Source organism: Maniola hyperantus, chromosome 7 (genome assembly GCF_902806685.2).
Source record: "Maniola hyperantus chromosome 7, iAphHyp1.2, whole genome shotgun sequence".
In the NCBI taxonomy this organism is placed as follows: domain Eukaryota; kingdom Metazoa; phylum Arthropoda; class Insecta; order Lepidoptera; family Nymphalidae; genus Maniola; species Maniola hyperantus.
The window spans coordinates 14,582,510-14,606,673 of NC_048542.1; the positions used below are offsets into that span (position 1 = coordinate 14,582,510).

At 38.7% G+C, this 24,164-nt stretch overlaps 1 protein-coding gene across 1 annotated transcript; it reads left to right on the plus strand.

Annotated features, from left to right (window-relative positions):
• The first annotated feature begins 17,707 nt into the window (after positions 1–17,707).
• On the plus strand, positions 17,708–22,819 carry LOC117983567 (uncharacterized). Its single transcript, XM_034970165.2, has 7 exons — positions 17,708–17,815; positions 19,468–19,576; positions 20,330–20,469; positions 20,788–20,865; positions 21,195–21,277; positions 21,721–21,843; positions 22,649–22,819. The coding sequence occupies exons 3-7, from the start codon at positions 20,346–20,348 to the stop codon at positions 22,751–22,753; spliced, it is 513 nt and encodes a 170-aa protein (XP_034826056.2). The 5' UTR covers positions 17,708–17,815; positions 19,468–19,576; positions 20,330–20,345; the 3' UTR covers positions 22,754–22,819.
• The last annotated feature ends 1,345 nt before the right edge of the window (positions 22,820–24,164 follow it).

Sequence of the window (24,164 nt, forward strand, 5' to 3'; positions counted from 1 at the left end):
TACAGCCAGTGCTCTAAGCGGAAATGTGAAATTAAAATCGGTGATTTTAATTTCAATTTTAATATGGGTACCTCCAAGTGTGAATATGCATCTTCTAGGCAAGCGCACTGCATCTTAGGCTGCATCATCACTTGCCACCAGGTCTGGTTGCAGCCAAGCGCTAGTCAATAATTTAAAAAAAATTGTCTTTTGATTTCTATCAACGTTGTTAGTGAGATAGTTTTAAGTCGCTCAGCGGGCTATGGAGCGGGCTATGTTGGGTATCTCTCTGAGGGACAAAATCCATAACAAGGAAATCCGTAGGAGAACTAGAGTGACCGACATAGCCCAACGAATTAGCCAGCTGAAGTGGCAGTGGGCAGGCCACGTGTGCCGCAGAACCGATGGCCGATGGGGCAGACGTGTTCTGGAGTGGAGACCGCGTATCAGCAAGCGCTGTGTGGGATGACCTGCAACCCGCTGGACTCACGACCTTAAGTAGATAGCGGGAAGTGGGTGGATGAGGAAGGCGGAGGATTGTGTGTGGTGGCATGCTCTTGATTGATTGATTGATTGATTGTTAGTGTGATAAATCTCATACTAAGCACAGTGTTTTCTACCAGGATATTATGATTAGTGGAAATATTTATTTGTAAATTTATTGTCTAGGTACGTTACACTTTCTCCGTAGCGAGCAGAAATCGGTGATAGCCTAGTGGTTAGACTTCGGCATCGTATCCAGGGGCACCGGGCTTCGATCCCCTCATTCGATACCTCTAACTTTCCGCTACGATCTCTATGGATCAAATCAGAAATGAGGAGATCCGTAGGAAAACTAGAGAAAACGACTCAACGACTTAACGACTTAGCTCAACGGGTTGCGAACCTGAAGTGGCAATGGGCAAGGCACATAGTTCGTACAACTGATAGACGTTGGGGTCCCAAGGTGCTGGAATGGCGACCTCGCACCAGAAGACGAAGTGTTGGAAGACCACCCACTAGGTGGACGGACGACATCAGACGAGTCGCAGGGAGCCCCTAGATTCAGGCGGCGCAAGACCGTGGAGTGTGGAAGTCCCTACAAGAGACCTATGTCCAGCTGTGGACGTCAATCGGTTGATGATGATGATTGATGAACTTTCCGTTACGAAAAGGAAAGTGTCACATCTTTAATTCGAAAATGATAATAATCATTCATATTTCTAGTCAGGATCATAAAATTAAAAATCCATATAAAATACATTCAATTTTAAGAAAAACCTAATTTAAATACAAACGTTGAATGAACACTTTTGTCAGTGTTAATTATGATATCATAGATCAATTCAACAAAGAGCTATTATGGAAAGAAATAATACATCAAATAAAATATAGACCCGGAGTCAACCGACATAATATTAAAAGTCAAAAGTCAAATGATTTATTCAAAATAGGTAATTAATAACTCTTTTTGATGGTCAGATGTTGGATTTCTAAGATATAGTGGTGATAATTATTACGCAAACTTAAAACTAAAGCTACGAGGGTTCCAAACGCGCCCAGGTCTGAGAAGAGCCCACAACAAACTCAGCCGGGTAATTATGTCGGATACATCTAATACACCAATGTAAAAAGGATCGCGCACCGGGGGTTCCGTACTTCAGTTGAATTTTTTCGAAATTTTTCATGATAATTCAAAAACTATGATGCATAAAAATAAATAAAAATGAGTAATTATCTTCTTAAATATATAAAAGGAAAAGGTGACTGACTGACTGATCTATCAAAGCACAGCTCAAACTACTGGATGGATCGGGCTGAAATTTTGCATGAAGATAGCTATTATGATGTAGGCATCCGCTAAGAAAGGATTTTTAAAAATTCAACCCCTGAGGGGGTAAAATAGGGGTTCGAAATTTGTGTAGTCCACGCGGACGAAGTCGCGGGAATAAGCTAGTTTTGACTAATTTTTTAGACTGAAACTTTCAAGTAAACATTTTTATGTAAACCTGTGAGGATAATATTGGTAGGGGCGAAAGTTGAATGCCATAAGTCTTCTTTGTCGCATTAGTTTACAAATTGTGAAAAACTAAATTACATTTGAATTTCGCGGGCAGACCCGTGTCTTGTGCCTTAAAATAAAATAATTTGTTATTGAGAGACTGTCTTACAGATTCTACAACCGTCTCTTAAACTAAGAGAATTGCATTAAAAAATCGTTAAAAATCGGTCGGCGGTTCTGGAAAGAGGAAAAAAGCCGATAACTCAAACAAATGGATTATATTATTACCACATTATTCAAAATCTTAACCCTCCGGAGGAAGTATTAAGTGTCAGACATATTAGTTACGAGTTTGAAAAGAAAAGTGCTTGTTTTCATTGTTTGACGTCTCGGTTATATCTAAAACCTTATTGCTAAAGTGACGTGATGCCTTATGAATCATATTACTGCTCGAAGCCGTGATAGCTTAGTCTTTCAGACGTCAGCCTCCTACTCGGAAGATCCGTGTTTGTGTCCCGGGCAAGCACTTCAAATTTTTTGAAGTTGTGATGTACATTTTGATTAATAATTATCACTAGCTTTAACGGTGAAGGGACACATCGTGAGGAAACCTGTATGCCTGAGAATTCTCCATAGAGTTCCCCAAAAAGGTGTGTGAACTTGGCCAACGCGGGGTAGACATGGCCTAAAACGTTCTCATTCTCCGAATGGACCAGCCTACTGAGTCGCCAACTCAGTATCTAACCCTGAATGATAGCCACCGAGTTCATTTGACGTTTATTTTCGAACCATTGAAGGTTTTCTACGAAAAACATTTTAATATCAGACAATGAAGCAGCAATGTAGAACCAACCAATGTCAAATAACCTTGGATGCTATCATTCAGTGTTAGACACTGAGTTAGCGAATCGCAGGAGTGAGCCGGATGAAGTTTTAAAAAGAGGAAACGCTGAATTTTTTTGTTGGTTCTTCTTAACAGGAAGATCATTTCGAACTGGTAGTAGATTGCATAAACTACTTTTGTGTTAAAATAATCGTAGTATTTAATACAAATTACATTATTATTATTTTTTAAATATACATCAAATAATTTCTTTATTTAATAGCAAGCCAACGGTATACCAAGAATTTATTTAATATATCTAAATTAAAAGTAAAACAACAATGGGGCCGATTCTCTTGTACACAATGTCTAAACTAAACTAAATTAACAGGTCTAAATTTAGTGCCATCCTTTTCCCCAAGCAACATTATGAAAGGGATAGCATGAGATTTAGACATGCCATTTTAGTTTAGTTTAGAGATTGTGTACAATGGAATTAGCCACAATATTAAATTAAAACTAAAATTAAAATAAATTTAATTTAATTTAAAACCTCATCGAGACCACCGCAGCGAGGCATTGTACCCAAGATGCTGGCAGCATTACCTCTCTGGATGGCCAAACTAATTCTTTGACCAAGGTAGCTGCACAGCTCTCGGGTCCCCGGTTGACTCGATAACCCTTTTTGAAGTTTTCTCAAAAAGAGCTCGAGCCCCCGGGCTCCACGGCCCCACGGTCTCCACACCAAAAGGCACGAATATGAAGCTCCCTTCGAGGTTTTCATCACACAAAAAATATATCTAAATATATAAAAGGAAAAGGTGACTGACTGACTGACTCACTGACTGACTGACTGATCTATCAACGCACAGCTCAAACTACTGGACGGATCGGGCTGAAATTTGGCTTGCAAATAGCTATTATGAAGTAGACATCCGCTAAGAAAGGATTATTGAAAATCAATCCTTAAGGGGGTGAAATAGGGGTTTGAAATTTGTGTAGTCCACGTGGACGAAGTCGCGAGCGTAAGCTAGTTTTTAAAATAAATGTTAACAATGGAAACACACCAAGAGTGACAATAGCCCATACAAATATGTACACATCTCAAACCACATGGGTGATCTCTTTATGCCTTTTCTAATAATACCTCCGACTTAATTATACCGTACTAGCTTACGCGCATCATTCTAGAGTTTAACTTTACTTTCATCATCATATATATTTTTTTTTTTTAAAGAATATTAGCCATGTTAAATGACTAATATTCCCCTTTCCTCTCCAACTAAGCGTCAGGCTTGTGCTAGGAGTAGGTACGACAATAGTGCAACGGGCGGGGTTTGAACCGGCGACCTTTCGGTTTTCAGTCCACTCCTTTACCGGTTGAGCTATTGAGGCTCTAAATGATCAAGCCATCGTCGGCTCACTACTGAGCACGGATTTTTAGAATGAAAAGGGGTTGGCCATAGTCCATAACGCTGGCCAAGTGCTGATTGACAGACTTCACACACCTTTGAGGATATTATGGAAAAGTTTCATTCATACTGGTTTCCTCACGATGTTTTTCGGATTGATAATTAATTGTTTAAAATGTTCGTCGGTCCGAAAATTTAGAGACGAGCTTCTTCCGAACAATCGGCGCGAGTAATCGCCCGTCTCACTCGCATACTCGCTCATAGCCCAACGACAAAGCTATCCCAACACTCCCAACTAGCATCTAATAACCACTAGGTACACTATCAACGACTAGTCGCTAATCATACGTATGGGACACATTAGGCTAGTTTTTAGCTCAACTCGTTTCTCGCTAATCGTCGCTAATCATACGTATGGGACACAGTAAGCTAGTTTTTAGCTCAATTCGTTTCTCGCTAATCGTCGCTAATCATACATATGGGACAGAGTAGGCTAGTTTTTAGCTCAACTCGTATTTCGCTAATCGTCGCTAATCATACGTATGGGACACAGTAGGCTTGTTTTTAGCTCAACTCGTTTCTCGCTAATCGTCGTTAATCATACGTATGGGATAAAGAAAGCCAGTTTTTAGCTGAACTCGTTCTCGCTAATCGTCGCTAATCATACGTATATGACACAGTAGGCTAGTTTTTAGCTCAACTCATTTCTCGCTAATCGTCGCTAATCATACGTATGGGACAAAGTACCTACTATAGCAACTTCAAATAAACATTTTCGTCAATCAAAAGGCCTTAACTTAGCTTCACAGTGCAAGCGCGTCGTGCCTTACATTTTTTGTCACAAGCGTGGTCCTATTATGGCTTATCCATGGTAGAGGAACCTCGTAAACATGTCATCGGCCCCGATTATAGCATTCCAAAAAGGGTGACCATGATTTCTCAAATAGGGTCTTGGATTGTAGTAATAAAATGATGTGATGTTTTGTATAGTGGTAATTTATGGGGCTAGAATTCATTATTAAACGATGGAAGCGGGCTAACCTGAAAGGAGTATGGTTTTTATTAAACCCATTCCCCATTGATTTCTACACGGCATCGTATCGGAACGCTAAATCGCTTAGCGGCACGTTTTTGCCGGTAGGGTGGTAACTAGTTACGGCCGAAACCTCCCACCAGACCAGACCAGAAATTTAGAAATTATAAAATTGCAAACGCCTGCCGGTAATGGAACCCGGGACCTCCCACTAATTAGACCACAGCGCTTACCACTGCGCCAGGGAGGTCGTCAAGCTTAAGATGCCTATTCACACACATCTTAACATATTTTTTTTAAATTTATAGACTAGCGCTTGGCTGCGAACAAATGTGGCAGGTGATGATGCAGCCTAAGATCACACGAGTAGATATTATAGACCAGAGGGGAAGCTTCACACTAGCTCACGTACACCACGACGTGTCACGGACGCTCCGTTTGCGCCCAGTTCGATGGCAAACGGCGGCAAACGGACCGTCCGTGACACGTCGTCGTGTGCGTGAGCTGCGCTATGAATGAGTGAACCTACAGCCAGCCGCTAGTATGAAGCTTCCCCTCTGGTCTATACATCTACTCGTGTGCTAAGATGGAGCGCGCTTGCCTAAAAGATGCCTATTCACTTTCGACTTGAAGGTACCCATACTATAATTGGAGGGGAAAACTGATGCTGGAAGGGTGTTCCAAATCTTAGCGGTTCGAATCAGAAATGTGGAGGTAAATCGCTTCGTTGTATCCGTGGAATTTCGACTACGTACGGGTGCAGACCTTGGCGATGCCTTGCGGTACGATAGTAGAAAGGTAGAAGGAACCAGATTGAAAAGTTTAGTAAACTTATGGTCACCCTACTCCTCGTCCTTCAAGCTAAAGGCTCGATATTATTTACAGAGATTTATGGAATAACCTGCAACAGAATGAATGTTAGTTTATCTTTTGTGTTTTGTTCGTAGTTCAACATCACGATACACTCGATATTGGCGGATCGGTTTCTTATTTTTCATATATTAAGTAGGCAGATAACAGATACCCACGACTTGTGAGATACCCACTTCCCTTTCTTCGTCCTATAGAGCGTCTCGGGTGGCTTTGAATACACAGGCGTGTAACCAGAACACTGGGAAAAACGGAGACAGGTGATAATTACTGATGATTACTGATATGATACCATTATACATATATCACACACGGGCTTTACTCACGTGTTTAATCGACGTTAGCCCGACTAGTTTCGAACCCATCCGGGGTCGACTGAACACGTGAGTAAAGTCGGTGTGTGATACTTGATATCCGTCCGTTTTCCTTCACCGTTAAACCAAGTGATATTAATTAATTCCTTAAAACGCACATACGTTACTTCGAAAAGTTAGAGGTGCGTGCCCGGGATTGAACCCCCGACCTCAGATTAGCCCAATATCACAGCTTATATTACACACATGGGTATATTACAGCTGTTTATGTATCCACTGAGAATCACCTAGATCTCGTCAAGAATCAAAATATGTATAATAATTTAAATAGATTTGCGTTCGAGTCATAAAGTCAAAGTCCCGTAACGATTTAATTCCTACCAAGTACATAGTATACTGAATACATACCTATACGTCCTATATATAGTCCTGTATATGTCCTGGGTAGTATATTACCTAGGGCACACAATCCAGTTGGGTAGGTCCAATTTCGAGAAAGAGGTCAGTCGCCGAATCTAACTCGGTTGGGCAGCGTTCAGGAAGCTTCGAGATGTCTTCTTGTCTATAATTCCTCAATGTTTGAAGCCCAAAGTCTTTGAACAGAGCGTGTTGCCAGTGATGACATATGGCTCCGAGACATAGTCGCTAACTATGGGCCTCATAAGAAAGCTCAGAGTCACTGCTTGGAGTTTCTCTACGTGATCAAATCAGAAATGAACAGATCCGTAGGAGAACTAGAGTAACCGACATAGCTCAACGGGTTGCGAATCTGAAGTGGCAATGGGCAGGGCACATAGTTCGTACAACCGATAGACATTGGGGTCCCAAGGTCCTGGAATTGCGACCTCGCACCGGAAGACGCAGTGTTGGAAGATCCCCCACTAGGTGGACGGACGGCATCAGACGAGTCGCAGGGAGCCGCTGGATTCAGGCGGCGCAAGACCCTACAAGGCGTGTGGAAGTCCCTACAAGAGACCTATATCCAGCAGTGGACGTCTATCGGTTGATGATGATGAAGTACATAGTATTGTTGTATACTAACTGAAACGTAATAACTGTTAGCAAGAGTTGCATTCTTGTGGTGAGATAGAATTCAAATGACAAACAGGGCGGTTGAGTTCACATATAATTGTATATTGTATATCCTTGCGGTTTGCTTTGGTTGCAGCATTTTGTTCAGTATTTAATATTAATAATTATTGTATATTTCGTATGTTGTATAGAAGCAGGCGTTACTTTGCGGAAATCCATGATATACAATGAACCAAAAGCTTAATTTGCTATAATCCGCTGAAACAGGTCGAATCTGCACGGTGCAACATACAGCATGCGACATGCACCGCCCGCCCTCCCACTGCTAAATATGCAGGAAAAAGCAGCCACCACCACAATCTACAATCTACAATTGCAAAAAAATTGCAATTGTGAATTGAATCCGCTGTTTCAGCGGATTATAGCAAACTAGCTTATGCTCGCGACTTCATCCGCGTGAACTACACAAATTTCAAACCCCTATTTCACTCCCTTAGGAATAGAATTTCCAAAAATTCTTTCTTAGCGGGTGCCAACGTCATAATAGCTATCTGCATGCCAAATTTCAGCCCGATCCATCTCGTAGTTTGAGCTGTGCGTTGATAGATCAGTCAGTCAATCAGTCAGTCACCTTTTCCTTTTATATATTTTATATATTTTGAAGTTTTTGGTTCATTGTTTTTTGACTAAGTATTTGATGTGACTAATTTTATCAAAACTATGTACACATTGTTAGGTATATCATAAGTCATAACATATTGCATGCTAATAGGCAGAATTTGGCTGTACCTTTTTGTTTTGTAATATCTGCACTGTTTACCCATATTCGCAATAAAGAAATTTGAATTTGAATTTGAATTTGAATTTGTACCTATTAATAACTAGCTGCCCCGGTGAACTTCGTACCGCCTAACCGTCGATTCTAATTTTTTTTAAATTTCTCTCCGGACGAACCATCCTCGTACTTCAAGGAATATTATAAAAAAAGAATTAGCGAAATCGATTCAGCTGTTCTCAAGATTTGCGATCAGCAACACATTCAGCGATTCATTTTTATATATAGAGAAGAAGATTATCTTTGTTTTTTGAAAATAAACTCCCTAGTAAAATAATTGCAATTCTTCGCAAATTGAAACTATTTTTATTCATGGTTGTAATAAATTCTTTGTTAGCGGCTATTAAAGCCTGATCCTGGACGAAGGCAGCTAATCAATCATTACAAATCATTAGCTAGTCGATAGTTCTGACCGATATATTCTCAGTCCTTAAGATCATTATAATCTGTCATGCGAATTACATTATTTATCATTACGAACAATATTTAGCCGGAAATGTGATCGAGGAAAGATTATACTTATCCGTGGGAATATTGTAATCGTTGCTCTATAATTCTAATAGAAATCAACACTGGTAATGGACCGCCATGTTTTGAAGCATGCTCGTACAGTGCGACAAGGCTCTCTTGGCACTTGAATGACATTGACAGGGGGGCGCTGTTGGAGAACAAAGGCTTGGAATATTCAAACAAGAACAAAGGGGACACTTGACGGCAACGTTAGTTCCGATTTTCGCCACGCGCCAAGACAGCCTTGTCGCACTGGAGGTGTCGTTTTGCCCAAAGGTGCATAAATACTACGTCAGCTATAATGCTCATCATGCGTGTCACACACACAATCAAATAGATTTGTCTTCGCTTTGTATCTAAGTATTTAATTTAAAAAAAAATAACGACTGCTCTGCCAAAAAATACCGCCAAAGAGCGGCCCATATTGAGTTTTTCAAAAATATATCGTCAGTATCACTCGGGATGATGTAAAGATTCTAACGATAGCCCATACATCCAAAATTCAGGCATTTAGAAGTTATGGTGGAATAAAGAAACTCACATACCTACTTACATACAATTTTTTTTTATTTAACTTAAATTAAGTATAAGTAAACTTTTTATTAAAAGTTCCCTGCTTAACAAAAAAATTTTGAAAACATTCGTATTACCTAATACATAAAAACACCATATTTATCATAACAACAGATTTAAAAATAACAGGGCTAAAATTATGTATGTAATATGTACTTGGAAAATTTGTTCACCGAAATCCGTGTAAGCATAATATTTTTTATAAATATTAGCACATTAGGATGGCCATCACGTACAGAATTCGTTACAAACATACATAATTCTTAACGGGCCATATACGAAACTTTTAACAAGCTCAAATCTTAAGATGATTCAAGGTAAAAAGTAACTCATACCCCCTCCTTGAGAGGGAGACGTTACAATTAACTTTTCCTTTGCTGTACTGGATCAACGGGTCAAAAATATATTAGAACTAGCGCTACGGTTTAAAAACTTACGTGCAAGATTCGTTGTTACGTTGTTATATTATCGTCGTTTTATATAGTCTATTTATATAATCGATTTATCCTTTTATGTGTAAATATTGTCATTGAAGAATGACTCACTTTTTTTAAAACAGTAGGGAAAAGGATCTATGCTACAAATTCTTCTGATTTTCCTCTATCTTCGTAACCAAGCGTAGCTCATTCTTAAGTATGACGGTCTGTCATTTTTCAAGTTATTTACATGAAAATTGATATTTGGGTTTTCGGTCACAAACGAAGAAATTGTATTTCAAGATTTTTGGAAATTCAACCCCCACCACGATTTACAAAATTCCACCAGAGCGAAGTAGGGGCGGATCAGCTAGTATGTCAAATATTAGGCTATGGTGACTCGAAATCAAAGACAAATAGGCTGCGTCAAATCTACTAGCTAGTGACGTCGAAGCCTCGACGTTTTGTTGCGAGTTCCCTGTCGTGAACGCCGCGCGGCGCGATGCTATGTCACCTCCTAGGTTGTTGGACGTGTTGCTTGATACGCGATGATTGAAGGCATCCTGCTTTTTTATTACGACATGCAGTCAGTCAGTCATTGCGTATATCTTGTATGTGTTTTACTTTGTTTTTTCGTGCACATTTTCGGGGACTAATTTCAAATTAAACCAACAGTCGCGGTCGGTAAAAATCTGTGGTGGAAACTGATTGATTGACATTAAAGGTTTATATTTTTTGGGCTTATTTTTGGATTCGGTCATTGGATATTTATTCATCAAAGATCTTGTTATTTAAGGTCAATTTGTGACGAAGATTTTTAAATTCAATTTACAAACAAGTTGTGCTTAAAAAAATTAAAACGTGTTTTTTAAAACTGCCAGGCCCAAAAACCAAAAAGCAAAGAATTTATAAGCATTTACTTATGCACTTACTAGATATATTCTGTATAGTACGTGACAGGTCGAGATGGCAACCAGGATATGAGGCGTGGGGGCGCCCGACAATCCCGCCCTCGCCTGCACCGAGCCAGTGTCACTCGGAATGATGCATGATGTAAGGATTCTAACGATAAAACACACTACCAACTGGTGGAATAAAGAAACTACAGACATAAATCAACTCTGAAAGATTAGGTACCTACACTCCTTTTTTTGGGCAGTCGCTAGTCGTAAAAATGGGGCAACCCGTGCGAAGTGGCTTCCAATCAGCTGACGTATGTGTAAATTACATATTAATTAAGTACCTACATTTCATTCGAATCCCGGAACTCTTAAATTAAGCAAGCACAATAAAATGGCACATAACTCGCGGGGTAATGAGTACATAAGTGCATGTATTCCCACATAAACCACCATCATAGTCATTATGGCGTCTTCACAAAACGCTTAGGCGATACGCCTACCTACACATTATTGTTAACGCTGATTATCTCTCTGATCATTTCTTAGAATACGTACGTTTAAATCCTTCCACTGCATGTGTTTTTGATAATTTTCCAACAATCTAAAGGAATATGCCATGGGTGTTCATGATTGGTATAATAATTAATATTTTCAATTTCAAAGTAAGATAACTATACCAAGTGGGGTATCATATGAAACGACTTTATCTGTACATTCTAAAACAGGTTTTCATGTATTTTTTGATTTATCGTGCAAAATGTAGAACAAATACGAATGTAGTGTAGTGTAGGGGAACCCTAGGTGCGCGAGTCTGACTCGCACTTGGCCGGGTTTTTTTCCTCTTTATTGTTACAACTGTCTGGTACAAATAAAACAAAATAAAATAGTAAGTGGTGAGGTAAAGAGCACTTGCCCAGAAAGTGAATTTTTACTAAGACTTTTGTAGTTTAGCCTAAAGTAAGTAGATCGAATAGTTCTTTTGCACTCTCCAAAAATATCTTGTAGAATACTGACAGACAGGCAACCTTGCGCCGATGCTAGCCGCTAAATTGCTAGATGCTACGTTTGGAAAATTTTACCAAAATTGTAGGCGGTAATTTATATCCGTCGATGCTGTTATAAGATCATCAGTGTTAACAGCATAGTGGGAGCTAAGTGCCCTTCGAAGACAGTGTAATGAAAATGGTGTATCATGTGGGATGGATGCTCTTACGTGACCATTGGACTATTCGATTGGACCTTGGTTATTTTAGGTGACCTAGGCATTGCTAGGTGTTAGATGAATGTAAATAAACATTGTTCAGTGCAACTGCGTTTTGGCTACAATTATGTTTATAGTCTTGATATTTCTTGCGTTCCGTCATTTATAGAATGTATAGAATAGAGTGAGTAGTCAAGATTAACTAAACAAATTTATTTTATGAAATATGTTAAAAATCCATACTAATATCATAAATGCGAAAGTGTGTCTGTCTGTCTGTCTGCTAGCTTTTCACGGTCCATACGTTTAACCGATTTCGATGAAATTTGGTACCGAGATAGCTTGCATCCCGGGGCCTTGACATAGGCTACTTTTAATCTCGGAAAATCAAAGAGTTCCCACGGGATTTTTAAAAAACCTTATTGCACGCGGACGAAGTCGTGGGCATCAGCTAGTAATATATATTTAAAAAAAACTAAAGCCACACTGACGAAGTCGCGGGCATGTGGTTATGATAAGATACATATATTCCTTCCACGAATAAGGTAGGTACCGGGTACATTAGATAAGAATCTGCATACCTATCTTTGTACTTTAAATTGCATATTGTTGTACTACGAGAGGTTTCCTTGATCGCGACTGTAATTTGACGTGGACTTATGATTTGCATTAAGGCGTAAAAGCACACTGAAGACTTTTTATTTCGAAACTTTTTGTCTTACACTAATGATAAGATTATCCAAATAACAGAAGGTTTACGTATACGTCATTTGGAAAATGAATATACAGTACGCGGCAGAAACTAATGTACACCGACTTTTAGAAGATAGCAGATTTGTAAAGCATTATCTCTGTCGTTGAGATCGACAAAACGTCATATAGATGTATGAGTGACAGAGACAACGCTCTACAAAGCCGAAAGGTCATTCTAAAGGCCGATGTACATTACTTTCTGCCGCATACTGTACCTACAGTTGATGCAGCGAAAGAAATAGTGGTATTATTGCGTAGGTTTGGGCTACGTAGGAGAGAGAATGATCAGACTATTACAATTGGTGTCACATAAAAAGGCTTCTGGATGACAGAATTTGTAGATTTATCTGAGAATTTCAAAAGTTGACTGCCATATCAATAGAGCATCGAAAAAGACACGGCTGCTTTCGCACCTTATTTCATACAACTAAATCTAGATAATATATAAAAGGGTAACCGGGTATCTTTAAAACAAGAGTGAATAGGCACCTTCTAGGCAAACGCGTCCCATCTTAGGCATCTTAGGCCACATCATCACTTTCCATCAGGTGTGATCGTGGTCAAACGTGCGCCTATAACGAATTAAAAAAAAAAGGAAAACTAACCGGCTGACTGACTGAGTTATCTATCAGCTCAAACAACTTGAGGGATCGAGCTGAAATTTAGCATGCAGATAGCTATTATGACGTAGACATCTGCAAAGAAAGGAGTTTTGAAAATTCAACTCTTAAGGGAGTAAAATAGGGCTGTGAAATTTTTGTAGTCTACGCGGATGAAGTCGCGAGCATAAGCTAGTAGATTGATAAATTACTGACCCATTTTTGTATTTGGATTTTAGTTGACATATGCTTCACTATATATACCGCACTAGAAATTTGTTAGGTACCTTAAAGCAACTAATTACTGCTTCTTATTGTAAGTTAGACACTTTTGATATCGATATGACAAAACTACCGAAGTTTTTGGTGACAGATCCTCAGCATCATACTATTTGTCTAATTCATTTAAAAACGATCAAAACGATTTATCTATTTCTTTAATCCATTTAAAACCAATCTGAGATTGATTAATTATTTTTAAGTTTTGGTTTCAGCGTGAAAAGTGTTGCCGGCACGACACGACAGAATAAAATGTTTTTTAAAAGTCGGCAGTGTGATCGTGCACTAATTTGACGTAGACTTATGGTTTGCATTAATTTGTTCGTCGCGGGGGGCGCCTTATGCCTATAAGTTAGTTATGGACTTATGGTGTTAGGAAGGCTCCTCTACAATAGAGAATTTACGAATAGCCTACCATTACCAAACAATGTTGGAGTTCGAAACTACTGGCCAATATAATAATTTTATCTCTTTAATAAGAATAATTGCTCTTTAATTTACAAAGTTTCTATAATGACAGAAATACTTAAATTGCCTACATATTGTTATTTGTTATATACTTAATACATATTTATTTGAGATTTTTGCTAGCACTTCTCAGTCGAATACACTCTAGGTACGTCTCGAACGGTGGTAAAGACGATATACCTATACCTAAAAATATCATAAGTTGACTTTCTAAAATTACTTTATGTATTTGATTCTATATTTTAGTATAATGCTGAAGTATATAATTCTTAAAATAAATATAAAACCGCAGAATAAATAAGATATAAACAGGCCTGTATAAAATATGGTAAAGGTGACCCAACACATTAATATAATTAGACGTAAACTTATGATTTTACATTAATCAATAGTAAAGTGAATAAAAAAAGATACGTAAGTAGGTACCCATTCTTCGCGTATTTAAAAAAAGAGACATTATTCAAAGTGCAAATAAAGAAAATAAAAAGAATGATATAGTTTGTTGAAGCAAGTTTGTTGAGGCAGCGGCGACGGCGGACCACCTCGCGCTATCGGATATCCGTCCTTGTAAATTACACTCAGCACTATGCTCCGATTTGTACCATGATAAGACGCTCTAGAAAGTTTCCGATAGAACCCTGCGTGGGTACCTTCAAGTCAAAAGTGAATAGGCATATTCTAGGCAAGCGCGCTCTGTCTTAGGCTGCATCATCATTTGTCACCAGGCAGCCAAGCGCTAATCTATAAAAAAAACCGGCCAAGTGCGAGTCAGGCTCGCGCAACGAGGGTTCCGTACTACAGTCGTATTTTTTCGACATTTTGCACGATAGTTCAAAAACTATGATGCATAAAAATAACTGAAAATCAGTTTTAGAATGCACAGGGGAAGCCCTTTCATATGATATCCCACTTGATATAGTTATCTTACTTTGAAAATTGAAAACACTAATTATTAGTTCATGACCACAAATTCTCGGTTTTCAGATTTTTCCCCTTAAGTATGTCTGCTAAAAGACCTACCTACCTACCATATTTCATGATTCTAGGTCAACGGGAAGTACCCTGTAGGTTTCTTGACAGACAGACAGACAGACCACAAAGTGATCCTATAAGGGTTCCGTTTTACCTTTTGAGGTACGGAACCCTAAAAAACATACTTGAACGGCAAACTTTTTCTCAAGGACCAAAGAGGAGTGTACCAAATACCTGCTTCGTAACAATTTTTAACTCAAGTCTACATAGTAATCGAAGCTACATTGTTTAGGTTTCCCTGTAATCATCAATAAGGACTTGATTCAGAACAAAGCAACATCGCAATGCTTACAATATTATTGGAACTAGGCTCAATTATTAGGGTTGGGGGGCGTCCATAAATGACGTGAGATGTTTAAGGGGGGGGGGGGGTCTCGGCAAATATCACGCAATATTAATTGTTCTGATTGAAACAAAAAATATATATATAAGTACTATTATGGTCCATTTAATCCAGATTGTACATGCTTAAGATATTCTATTGATAAATTTTTATTACACTTATAACTCTCAGCAATATTGATTACTAGTCTTAACTAGTCGTAAATAAAAGCACGAAGCAAACTTTTTTTCTTTTTACAATAACAATCCAACGCGTTTTACGTAAGAAACCCACATTTTGAAAAATCTCACGTGAGATTGGGGGATGGAGGACAACCCTCCACCTCCCATGACCCCACCAACCTCTCGGTTATATGGGCCGAATCGCGGGAGGGCGCCCGTTCGGTACTTGCTCTTTTTCATCTCGGCATTTTCCCGGGGCGCCTTCTTGACTCCCTACAAATTATTTTTGTCTCTTCTTGGGGGGATGGGGGAGGGGTTAAATAAAATCACACGACATCTCACCAGGGGGGGGGGGGGGGGGGAGGGAGGGACAGAAAATTCAAAAAAACACCTCACGTAATTTACGGACGCCCCCTTGCCAAATGGAGGGCCAGTCCTTCTTTCCCGCAAATTGTCCTTCCATCCTCCCTTTTCTACCAAAAATATTCTCCTATTATGACTTGAATCCATACTTCCATACTAATATTATAAATGCGAAAGTGTGTCTGTCTGTCTGTCTGTCTGCTAGCTTTTCACGGCTCAACCGTCAAATCGATTTTAACGAAATTTGGTACAGAGATGTTTGCATCCCGGGGAAGGACATAGACTACTTTTTATCCCGGAAAATTGAAGAGTTCTCATAGGATTTTCAAAAACCTAAATCCACGCGGAAGAAGTCGCGGGTATCATCTAGTTAAATATAAATCGCGCGTGGTACGACACTTCACACCACATAGATCAGTAGGCCTGTACTCTATCTGCGGAAAGAAATTAGTAGGTAGGTAAAGCACTCGCTCTCTGTCACGTAATACCATACAAATGACAAAAATCACAGTGGGTGCTAACCATTTTGATCCACCAACCAATCATAAACGAAACTATGTTTACTAACTAAATTCGAATGTTTTTTGAAAACCTTTTCGAATTGAATTACTTAAATCTGATAGTTCTAAAAAATGCATTTCGAATAAAACATAAATAGCTTTATGTATGTCCACCTCCTCCTCCTTTTTTCCGAAATCCTTTTTTTGCGAAGCAGCACTAACCATTTCCCAATCTGGCAACCCTAAGCTCAACGAGTGAAATATCAAGAATCACAGCTATTTTATTATTCGACAAATTCGCATAAAAGTTCCATCGGAGTTAAATTAATTTTACGCTCAATTAAAAATACTTTATCAGTTGATTTTTAAAGATTGATTTCAAGAGGCAAATGTTAGGTAAAAGTTATGTTTTATACAGTATTCTTTCATGGTTATGTGGTTAGTATATTGTGCTTTCTACATATGTTTTTAATTTTGAATTAATTTTGTATTAAACAGAAAATATAACAATTTCCGGTATCTACTTAAAGTCCAAAATAAGAATAGCTTGGTTTTCCTGCCATGTTTCGACATCTTAGCTGGAAATATACATATTTCGCTTTGATATAGGGGGAATATATTTTCAACACAGATTCAACCTCAAGAGTACGCATATACCTACCTACAAGGTTTTGCATGATAACAAAATCGTAAAATGTTGGCGGGGGACAGGGGAGAATGCTTTGCTGTGATTGGTGGACTCAAAAGTCACGTAATTAAGACAATGTGCGGAATGAGGGTACCGAACGGACGTGGGCCGATTTTTATGCTAAGTAACTGCCTAAGCTTCGCGATCGGGGGTGTCTGGCTATAGTTAGGCGTCTGTAGGTGGTCTGTGATTTTCAACAATGAATTTTGTAGTAGGTACTAACACAACTTATTAAGTAACTAGATTATGCCTGCGACTTCGTCCGCGTGGATTTAGGTCTTTAAAAATCCCGTGGGAACTCCTTCATTTTTCGGGATAAAAAGTAGCCCATGTCCTTCCCCGGGATGTAAGTTAACTCTATACCAAATTTCATTAAAATCGGTTAAGCTGTTGGGCCGTGAAAAGCTAGCAGACAGACAGATACACTTTCGCATTTATAATATTAGTACCTATGGATAGTATGGATTGAGTTCTAGAGTACCGATAATATTTCCAGTAGTCGTCACCATATTATTGTGGCGAACTGTCCAGCCTGTTCTTATATTGTACCGATTCTGATATTTTAGTTTAACTAGGTACTGATTTCGATGCTAAATTAAAGGAAGGTGGTAAAGTGCAAAAAAATTATTTTTAGGTCGTGTAACATCGTCAAGACCTACATGTGACCTAAATAAGAAAACATTACAAGAGGGTAACGTTAGACAAACTAGCATTTTTCCGTGGCTGGGTGTTTTACGAGTTCATTACCGTAAGTAATCTTAGATTTGTACATAATTAAATATTAAAGGTCAGCCGCCGAATCCAACTCGTTCGTTCAGGAAGCTTTGAGATGTCTTCTTGTCCAAAATTCCTCAGTGCTTGAAGACCAAAGTCTTCGAACAGTGCGTGTTGCCAGTGATGACACCCAAGAGCTGCTTATTTCGCTCAACAGTTGAGCCTTGCCGTTCAGCGAGGTAATAGCGCCAGTGTTTTGGGCACAATGCCCATAAATGACCATTTGGACGGCGTATATTTATTGTAAATAAATTTTTTTTAGTGATAAGTTTTTCTGTATGTATATACTATATATAGTTTTTTTTTGTTTGTTAATAAATAATTACTAATTACTGAAAAGTGATGACATAATATGAATCCGAGACATGGTCGCTAACTATGGGCCTCATAAGAAAGCTCAGAGTCACTCAGCAGGCGATGGAGAGAGCTATGCTAGTAGTTTCTCTACGTGATCAAATCAGAAATGTGGAGATCCGTAGGAGAACTAGAGTAACCGTCAACGGGTTGCGAAGCTGAAGTGGCAATGTAGCGTACATTGCCACTTCAGCTTCGCAACCCGGGCAGGGCATATAGTTCGTAAAACCGTTATAGACGTTGAAGTCCCAAGGTGCGTGAATGGTGACCTTAGAAGACCCCTACTAGATGGACGGACGATATCAGACGAGTCGCAGGGAGCCGCTGGATTCAGGCGACGCAAGACCATGGCGTGTGGATTGTGGAAGTCCCTACCACCATGATGCAACTTCAGATTGGACTACTTATTTTGCACTCACTAAATAGCGACTAAATAAATGCATTCGCTAATATCTCAACTACAAAGTGGAACATCGAGAGATTTCCAAGCATAAAGGATAAATATCATAATACCGTTAATTGATAAATAGGGTCTAGTCGGCGTGTCAAAACAAATCTATGGTTGTAGATTTATTCGACAGAATGTAATTGTTTTATCTCATTTGCGGCGTAAAATATAGCTCGGTCGTGCGATATTTAAATAAAATAGCACGATTTCGACTTATATAGCTAGATTTTAATATATTGGAGCTACGTGTGTGAACGGTTGCATTATTCAGATGAAAGACAGGACAAGGCTGCGTGAAGACAACGAAATAGTTAGTGCAACGAGTCATGAGTTGATTGAATATTTTGACGATCATAATTATATGACTCAGCGTTCAACAATCCCTTGTCACAAATCTTCAATGTATTAGAGTGATTTATGCATTGCATTTTGAGACAGTTATTAGACGACTTAAGAGGAGTTTATTCGTAACGTTGTCCATACAAACGTAGTTTAGTTACACGGACTCAAAGATTTACATATAAATCTAGGATGGAGTCTGTGTAACTTTGAAACTAGTTCTCAACAGGTTGACATGACAATAATTGTTGTGGTCACGCCCGCACACATCCGCACAGCTCCCGCGCTAACGGTGCGGGATAGCGCGACAGTTTTTTTTCTAGAACGTGTCTATTAAACATTGATTTTGATTGGTTTGTATTCAAATGAGAACGACGCTTACGTTTGCAGGCAATGGGGACCGAACTGGAAAAACTTCTCGAAGATTAGAAAATCAATCTTTTTTTATATTTTATATTTATTTAGTTTATTAATACTTTTCACAGATAATGGCGAAATATTCAAAATCGGTTTAACAGGACTCGTTTTATTAAAAACAAGATATTGTATAGCAAATGCTCATGACGTGGCCAAAATTTCTAAAAATTATATTAAGTAAGTATCTACAGTAGGTACCTATGTATTTTGTTAACAATACAAAATTAATTTCAACTGAAAATCGAAATATTTAGGTATAGATAAATGAAATAGGTATTTTTATGCTTAAACCACAGAATATTTTAAATTAAATAATTACCAAATAATTTTAAATACACATCAAAAATTGCGAACCGGCAGGAATCGAACCCGCGTCTCCTGGGATCGCGCCCGAAAAATTATTAAAATTATTTAGAAATTTCCTTCCAGTGTAAGTAAAAACACTATAAAAATTATAAAATATAAATAATTATCGCTGAATTTTTAAATTCGTACTGACAAGAGATTTTTTTATTAAATACTAGTAGTTATTTCTAAAAAAAATCATCATCTAGATGATACCCGCGACTTCATCCGCATGGATATAGGTTTTTAATTCTGCGGGAACTGTTTGATTTTCCGGGATAAAAAGAAATAGTCATATAAGCTGTCTCCATTGCGAATTTCGGCCAAATCTGGGAGCGTAGGTTCGTATCCTACCGACTGCGCCATGTAATGAACTTATAATCTTTAATAAAACAAGGTAACCATTTTACTAGCTTGGTTTAATTATAATTCTATATTGACGATCTGCCCATAGAGCATACATCAACAGTTTCATAGATAGATAATACTTAATACTATAGATATAAGACAAAATCCATCCAGTATTTTTTGAGTGAAAAAGTAACAAACACACACACACACGCTGTACTAGATGATATTTTGTAGGAGAGAAGGCAAAGCTATGTTCATCCTGAAGGACAACGAGACCTGGGCGTGCGGCGTGAGGGACTACATGACTCACCCGGAGTATGAGTTCTCTACGTACAATACTATCGCCTTGGTGGAACTTGATGTGGAGTTTAAAGGTAATGAGGGAGTGAATAAATGAATCAATGAAATGAATATACTATTAAACAACAAAAATGGTTAGTACAGAGATAAGTGAAACACAAAAAAAATAGAGAGTACTTTGGACCCACGTGGAGTTAATAGTCAGCACGAAGTGTATTTGAATGTAGCTGGTTTTTCCTGCATGTTTAACAGTGGGAGGGCGGGTGGTGCATGTCGCATGCTGCATGTTGCACTATACAGATTTTATCTGTTTCAGCGGATTATATTAAATTAAGCTTTTTGTTTATGGGATAGGTTTGATCATGATGATTATATTAGACAATCTTTTTTAGATGGATTAATACCAATTTGCTTGGCTGATGAAAATTTCAACACGGCTAATCAGCTCTACGCTGTGGGGTACACCGATGGTAAACAGCTTATTTGGTAATCTATACCTACTAATATTATAAAGAGGTAAAGTTTGTAAGTTTGTTTGTAGGAAATAATCTCTGGAACTACTGAACCGATTTTGAAAATCCTGTCACCACGAGAAAGCTACATTATTTCTAAGTGACAAAGGCTATATTTCGTTTTCAAAAAAAATCGATACCTATCCCTACAAAAATTGTAATAAGCTAGCTACACGTGCGAAGCCGGGGCGGGTCGCTAGTAAAATATATTTAATGGGTTGTATGCTAGTTTTATGTTACTTTTGTGTTAATGCCCGATAAGTTATCTTTTTAAAATATTTTTTCAGAAAATATGTTACTGGAAAAAGTGATTTACAAAACACAATATGTTAGCCACGAACTTTGCGATGAGTTTTACAATCGGATCGGAGTAAGTTTATGAACATGTTCAATTTGCGGACAAAGAAATTAGAGCCGAGGTAGTCGACAAAGGGGTTTTGGCCAAGGTCCAATTATTATATTAATGAAAAAAAGTGTATGCTTCAGGATTGGCATCACATCTAATACTTACATATAAAAGGAAAAGGTAACTGACTGACTGATCTATCAACGCACAGATCAAACTACTGAACGGATCAGGCTGAAATTTGGCATGCACTATTATGACGTAGGCATCCGCTAAGAAAGGATTTTTGAAAATTCTACCTCTAAGGGGGTAAAAATATAGGGGTTTGAAATTTATGTAGTCCATGCGGACGAAGTCGTGAGCTTAAGCTAGTTTATTATAGGTGACATAGATCATCTAGTGGCCTTCCCAGAAAAGTTTTTTTTTAAATTTCTGGTCAGGCTAAGAAACCTACAATATTATTCCAGTTTAAAAAAATCCAAGAAACGCCTACTAGTTACTATTGTGGATTTGCCATGAACAACAAGAAGAACTGTGAATGGGAGAATGGTATGGTGCTGTCTTCCAACTCCACAGGACCTTGGGTACTGGTGAGCCTTATTCAATATCTCAATCCGTTGCCAGCCAACATCGTGAGGAAACCTGCATGTCTAAGAGTTCTCCATAATGATAATTTAAGCCTCAATAGCTCAACGGGTAGAGGAGTGGACTGAAAACCGACGGACCGAAAGGTCGACGGTTCAAACCCCGCCCGTTGCACTATTGTCGTACCTACTCCTAGCACAAGCTTGACGCTTAGTTGGAGAGGAAAGGGGAGTATCAGTTATTTAACATGGCTAATATTCTTTTATTAAAAAAAAATGTTCTCGAAGGTGTAAAAAGTTCGCAAGTAGCCAGAGGGGTAGACTATGACCAAATCCTTCTCATTCTGAGAGGAGACCCGTGCTCAGTATTGTATCAGCGATGGGTAGATCATGATGATGATGATTTGCAAATAAGTACAAGCTTGTGCTAGGAGTAGGTACGACAATAGTGCAACGGGCGGGGTTTGAACCGTCAACCTTTCGGTTTTCAGCCCACTCCTTTACCTGATTGAGGCTTTAAATATCGCAAGCCTGTCGCGAGATACGTAATCACCAATTAACGTTGCTGGTCGTTTGATATGCGTATTGACTAGTAGAATAGAATAGAATAGAATAGAATGTTTTTTATTCATGTAAACTTTTTACAAGTGCTTATGAATAGTCAGGTAGTTTTAATTTACCACTGGTTCGGAATACCGTTCCTACCGAGAAGAACCAGTCGGCGGTTGACTATTACTTCGTCTCTAACTTTGCACGTACTTACTACGTCTCTAACTTTGCTTAGACTTTAATCAATTCCTCATTTTTCCAGATCGGGTTTGGAATCAAAGGGCCAGGTTGCGCAGCTCCGAGCCGTTTCATTGACGTCTCCTCATATTTGCCCTGGATCCAGACTTTGACTGAGGAAATATTATAATACTAGCTGAATGCTGATATATGTATAGTGTATAGTAGTCTATTTTGGCGGATTATACCGAGTAAAGCCTGCGGTTCCTTGTACATCGTGGACTTCTGCAAACTAAAGCCTGTTTCTATTTAAAATAGAATTAATCACAAAATCGTAACATCACTCTACATGATCAAATCAGAAATGAAGAGAACCAGACCGTAGGAGAACCAGAGTAACCGACATAGCGGGTTGCGAAGCTGAAATGGCAATGAGCTGGTTACATGGTTCGAAAAACCGATAGTCATTGGGGTCTCAAGGTGCTGGAATGGCGACCTCGCACCGGAAAGCGCAGCGTTGGAAGACTAGGTGGACGGACAACATCAAGCGAATGGCGTGTGGAAGTCCCTAACTAAAGTCCCTACTATGTCCAGCAGTGGATGTCTATCGGTTGATAATGATGATGATACTCATATACCTACAATACGCGGCCGAAAGTAATGTACATCAACCTTTAGAATGACATTTCGGCTTTGTAGAGCGTTGCCTCTGTCACTCATACCTATATGACGTTTTGTCGGTCTCAATGACAGAAACAATGTTCTTCGGTTAATTAATACAACTCAAATAACCCGGGGCCTAAATGGCAAGAGTTCAAAATATATTTCGAAAACGTCCTTTAGTAAAATTGTATTGCTGAAATTAGGGGCTTTCTATACGCATTCAGAGACCACTTAATTAAGAAAAGCACTCAAACAAATGAGGCCCCTTTAAACTGTTATTATTATTGCATTTCCATTACAGTTAGTTTTGGGTGTTGGCCTAATAAATAGTCTCTAAAGTACCTAGGTATCTACCTAAATATAAAACTTTACTAGCGCCAAGTTTGGTAGGTACTTTTAGACTGTTTTTTTTAAATGACGCTTTCGAAATAGGCCTTTTACATTTTTAAGGTTCCGTATCCGAAAGGTGGCACAGGACCCTATTACTAAGACTCCACTGTCCGTCCGTCTGTCTGTCAGCGGGCTGTATCTCGTGAACCGTAATAGGTAGAGACTTGAAATTTTCATAGAATGTATATTTCTATGGCCGCTATAGCCTATAACAAAAAAAAAACATTTCAAAATGACCGTCTTGAAAATTAATTTAAAAAGTGTTGATTCTTCAATGGTACGGAACACTTCGTATGCGAGTTCGCCTCGCACTTGACTGGTACCTTTCAATAGCTACTTATTCATTGTTTTATTTAGAATAGAATAGAATATATTTTTATTTAAGTAAACTTTTACAAGTGCTTTTCAATCGTCAAAGACACAGTCCGCTGACAGACAGATGGACGGCCGGATGGGACAGCGGAGGCTTAAGGGTCTCATTGGCGCCCTTCGGGTACGGAACCCTAAAAAGCAATGAAAACCAGATCTAGAATATTAATTTATCCCAT

Coding starts and splice junctions, on each gene's coding strand:
- LOC117983567 (XM_034970165.2), top strand. CDS start 20,346: ATGTTCATCCTGAAGGACAACGAGACCTGGGCGTGCGGCGTGAGGGAC. Junction 20,866..21,194: donor CGCTGTGGGGTACACCGATG/GTAAACAGCTTA, acceptor ATATTTTTTCAG/AAAATATGTTACTGGAAAAA. Junction 21,278..21,720: donor AGTTTTACAATCGGATCGGA/GTAAGTTTATGA, acceptor ATATTATTCCAG/TTTAAAAAAATCCAAGAAAC.